Genomic DNA, 5339 nt, shown 5'->3' with positions numbered 1-5339 from the left:
AAGATGTCATTGAGCTATTAATTGTTATGTGGCCCGATTAAACGGAATTTTTTTTTTTACTTTCATGGTTTATTTTAATCTCAATCCAATTGAGAAATAATTGTCATATTTTGTCTGTTCTAAAATTTATACCAGTCTCCAAAATTCTCTCCGAAAACTAAAAACGCGTCTCACTTGAGAAAAGGATGATTACTTTGGAGCAAATTATACAGAAAAGTTGAAAACTGTTGAAAGGGGAGGTAGCACAATTGGCTAGAAAAATGTCCTAAAATTATTATACTCAAAGGTCGAGAGTTCGATTCCCCCTCACGAACCTTGGTAGCTACTACCAAGTTTTCAAAAAAAAAAGTTAAAAACTGCTTAAAAAAATAAATGTGGGTTCCAATTGTCGGTTATTTTCCACTCGCTACACCATAAAACAATCTACATGCGCCACAGATAATCTGAAACCAGGAAACTACATAATAAGATCTGAGTGTTACTAGTATATCACAATTTGGTCTGTAATACGATTTATTTATTAAATTAAGCTGGTATGGTAATAGCATTGATCTGTAATGCAAGGGACCGCCTACAGAATTTGGCGAAGCAACTAAAAATTCAATTTGTGCTGTTGCTGTATAAGATCTAGAATTAACAAACAACCCAATTAATTAATATAATAATGCCGTTGGTTACAGAAGCAAAGCTCCCAAGTCAAGCCTCCTCACATCCCCTATTTGTTTCAAGCTTTCCACAATACAGCGCCATGTAGCACTCACCTCTCAACACACAAAACCTTAGTTTGGTGTGTTAGCTCATCTTCTCTTCCCTTTTCTCTCTTTTCTCACCACCCCATTTTTTTTCTCCCTTACACCCCCTCACTATCCTCCATTTTTTCTCCTTTGGAAACTAAACAATCTCCTAATAGATTCTCCTTCGATGAAACCCCGAAAAACCCGGTACCGCATCGAAACAAAGTCGATCTCTTATCATGTCCCCAATGCCCCCTCCCGTCAACCAGCGATCCTTAAAAATGTAACATGCAATGCACCACCCGGTCAATTAGTAGCCATTGTGGGCCCGAGCGGGGCCGGCAAAACCACACTGTTGTCTATTCTTGCTGGTGCAATTCACCCCTGCAATGTATCCGGTGAAATTCTTGTCAATGGTAGCCCGATGGAGGTCTCTCGGTTCAGACGCATATCTGGTCATGTGACCCAAGACGATGCGCTCTTCCCCTTGCTAACCCCTGAAGAGTCTTTATTGTACAGTGCACGGCTAAGGCTCAAGGCCACGAAAAGCGAGGCTGTAGACCGGGTGCGTGAATTAATTGCTGAATTGGGTTTGTCACACGTGGCGGGCTCTACTATTAGTGGATCAAGTGGTGGTATTTCAGGGGGAGAGAGGAGGCGCGTTTCAATTGGGGTAGACATGGTACATGACCCGGCAGTGCTATTACTCGATGAACCGACTTCTGGTTTGGATTCGGTTTCGGCATTGCAAATTGTTAAAATGCTGAAATCCATGGGTTCGGCACAAGGCAAAACCATTGTTCTGACAATACATCAACCCGGTTATAGGATCCTTGAATTGATTGATCAAATCATATTAGTCAATGATGGTACGGTGCGGCACCAAGGTTCGATCGGGTCAATGGAGGCCCGGTTGGTGGAGTTAGGTCATGTCATACCTACACATGTCAATGTGCTAGAATTTGCAATGGATACAATGCCTGGTGCGAAAATTGTAGAATTGGAGGAAAATATGGGAAAAAGGCACGATACCGAAATGTCAAGGCATGTTAAAGTCGAGCACGATCAGGTTGTCTATGCAAATTCTCATGTCAGCGAGGTACTAATTCTTGCAGAGAGATTCTTTAAAAATGTATTAAGAACAAGGCAACTATTCGTAGCTAGGATGGTACAATCTGTGTTAGCCGGTATTGGGCTCGGTACAATATTCATTAATGTTACAAACATCCAAGCACGCCTCGGGTTTTTCGCATTTAGCCTCACTTTCCTTCTGTCTTCTACGACTGAGGGGTTACCAGTATATCTACAAGAGAAAAATATCTTACAAAGGGAGACCTCTAGAGGTGCATACAGAGTCTCTTCCTATGTCATAGCCAATGCATTGGTATTTCTACCGTTCCTACTGGCCGGTGCACTTCTGTACACCGTACCGGTATACTGGCTTGTGGGTCTCAGAACAGAAATTGACAGGTTCCTCTATTTCTCTCTGGTAGTATGGATGGTCATGCTGATGGCCAACTCGTTCGTTGCCTGTTTCAGTGCCATCGTGCCTAATTTCATCATGGGCAATTCAGTAATTGCCGGCCTGATGGGGTCTTTCTTTCTCTTCTCTGGCTACTTCATCTCCAAAGATAACATACCCAAGTATTGGATCTTCATGCATTATTTAAGCTTGTTTAAGTATCCGTTCGAGGCGTTCGTCTTGAACGAGTATGGCGGAGAGAAGGGGAGGAGAGAGTGCTTGGAAATGGAGGCATCCGGTTGTGTTATAAATGGAGGTATGTTTGTGAAGCAGTATGGTTTGAAGGAGGCACAGAGATGGAGCAATATCTGGGTCATGTTGGGTTTTATTGTTGGATACAGAGTGCTCTGTTTTGTTTTTCTCTGGTTCAAGTGCAAAAAGATGAGGACATAGATTTGTTTCTGCTTTTTGGTAGCTTTTATTTCTATTGAGTGTATTTGTTGAGATAAATTTATTTTTCTTATTAATTTATCGCTGTTAATTATTGTCACTATGTAAAAGTATATGAAAAAAAATACATCCAAGTCTCTGTTAATAAGGGATTCTATTGATTGGATTTATTAGTAGTGGTAAGATACTTGTCAGTTGTCACTAAAATACCAAGTCTTTTCTGATGAATAAACATGTTAATCTCGCTAATTTTACATTTATCTAATTTTATATAATGGCAGCCTCTGCCATTCCATTAAAAAAAAAATTGTATATACAGATCTTTAACAGTTTAATTTATATAAAAAATATTGAATTTCACTCTGAATAAGTGGAATTTTAAGTGCTTCACTATTGATTACTAAATTATAGTGCATTCTATACAGCAAGTGCGCAAACTACAAACGGTAATAAGCTTCATAATATTTACTGACAAAACTGAAACAGTGCAGAGAATTAAAGAGGAAATTAAAAATGAGTATGGCAGTTGGTTCTTAGAGCATCAGTAAAAAGAAGGATACAAAGCCAACTGGTAACTGGTACGGACCAGATCAGTGTTTTCTGATACAGCCAGTGGTCCCCTTGTTATACAAAGCCAACTGGTAACTGGTTTTTAAAGCAACAGTTCGGTACCAGTGTTTTCTGGTATGGCCAAGATCAGTGTTTCTTGATAGAGATACTACATCCTAAACTCAACTGGTAACTGGTGCAAGTCCGGTACCAGTACCTTCTGATGATCCCGGTGGTATAGATGTAAAATTTTCTTGTTTTACTTAGTTTCTTTTTCATTTACACTTTGGCATTTAGCTTTCTTTTTTAGGTTATAGTTTATATTTATTTTATTTTTATTTCCATCTGTAGCATCATTTTTCTTTTTTATAGTTTCATTTTGTTGCTTTTCCTTTTAGAACCTTATGTAAATAATGACACTGCTTGTGTCTCTTATAAATGATAAAGGAATTTGAGGGTTTAACCCTCATCTTTTATTCAGAAAAAAAAAAAAAAAGTATTAATTTTAAAGCTGCCCATCTCTATTGAAACTATCCGCAAATTTCAATCAAATTTTTTATCCAATTTGATTTTGGACAAAAATAAAAATTGAGTCCAAGATAAATATAATTATTCGTGTTAATTCTTTTGTCTTATGATATCGTAAATAAGTTAAAGATATAAATAATGTGTCATTCTTATGACTTATTACTTTCTTGATTTCAAAGTAGATTGTATATTATGATATTTAATTCTACTTCATCGAGAGACCGAGAAATATTATCACTTGTATATTTGAATGGACAGTCTTCTTGATGAGCACATTACCTATACTCAAGTCATGCATGCTGAAGCACTGTCTTTATAACTATCGGTAAAGACTAGCGCTGAACAATGTTTGCAAATATACATGTCTCATGTAGAAAAAATGAACATCAAATGAAACATTCCAACTTAATTAACACTCTATGAAACATTTAATAACTCAAATACAATCCATATAATGTCTCACGTAAGATCAATTTGATGTTGTATTCTCTAATACGCATCTATGCATCTATGAAATTAAACTGATACTATCATTTAATTTGCAAATCATAACTAGTATTTAATTCTCATACTAATTTATTCTTATAATATTTAATTAACGTTCCATGCTAAATATCAAGATTAGAAACAATTTAGAGTTATTACAATGCTTAATTCGTTTAAAAATAATAAAACTCAAATGATAAATAAAATGATAAAACTCAAAAAAAAAAAAAATAATATAAATCATCCAATCCAATGTATATACAAAACTTAAAATACAATTATCTAATAATTAACTTTTAGGTCACAACATTCACATTGAAACCCAGAAGAGCGAAACAAAACAAGAGCTATTTAATAATAATTGGGTCTGTGTTTGTTGTCACTTGAGCCCGAATGAACAGATCGAACGGCTGTGAAAATGTTTCATCGTTTGGTTTGGTGAAACAGATCGGAAGGCTGCAATCATGTCACAGTTCTCCGTATAATCCGACATTTTTATCTATACCATATTCCAAAAAAAAAAATACATCAAAAATCACATTTTTTGAAAAATTCCAAAAATACTCGGATGGCCAATTTAATCTGGACTCCTAAAAATTTAAAAATGCACTGTAATGCTGATATTTAGGTTTTTGAGGCCTTCCAATTCAATCTGCTTCCCCCCTCCAAGAATGAGGTCGTAGATTAAATTGACGGTCCGGATATTTTTGAAATTCTCCGATTTCAAAGGATTTTTTTTTAAAATGTTATTAATAAAAATAGCGGCCATATAATCTTAATGTCGTCATAGATTAAATGCTTGAAAATGAATTTTTCTCTCTTTATTTCTTTCTTTATTTTACATAAGCATTTTGATAGATGTTTGTTCCTGTGATTCTAATAAATGGAGAACGACCAATTTATATCTATATACTATACTTTCATTTAATATGATATGTGCATCAACCAATAAATGGATCAAAATTAATGTGTTATTTAATTCAGAAAACTTTTCATAAGATACGTGATTTAAGATCATGCAATACATATTATGCGAAAACTTATGAGAGGTACGTATGATGGTTTTGTATATTTGTAAAAAAAATCAATATGATATTAAAAAAAAATTAGAGGGTAACTATATTATTTGA

General features: G+C 35.4%; 1 protein-coding gene across 1 annotated transcript; it reads left to right on the top strand.

The window, feature by feature from the left end:
• The first annotated feature begins 766 nt into the window (after positions 1–766).
• Positions 767–2807, top strand: LOC144563702 (ABC transporter G family member 10-like). The gene has a single exon (XM_078313197.1). It carries the CDS (start codon positions 922–924, stop codon positions 2647–2649), a length of 1728 nt encoding a protein of 575 aa, XP_078169323.1. The 5' UTR covers positions 767–921; the 3' UTR covers positions 2650–2807.
• Positions 2808–5339: the final 2532 nt, after the last annotated feature.

The sequence above is a fragment of the Carex rostrata genome, chromosome 12, assembly GCF_964058835.1.
Source record: "Carex rostrata chromosome 12, lpCarRost1.2, whole genome shotgun sequence".
Lineage (NCBI taxonomy): Eukaryota > Viridiplantae > Streptophyta > Magnoliopsida > Poales > Cyperaceae > Carex > Carex rostrata.
Note: the sequence above shows the minus strand (reverse complement) of the source record. Positions and strands in the feature narration are given on the sequence as shown.

Excerpts from the sequence above, each read along its gene's own strand:
- LOC144563702 (XM_078313197.1), top strand. The coding sequence starts at position 922 with ATGAAACCCCGAAAAACCCGGTACCGCATCGAAACAAAGTCGATCTCT.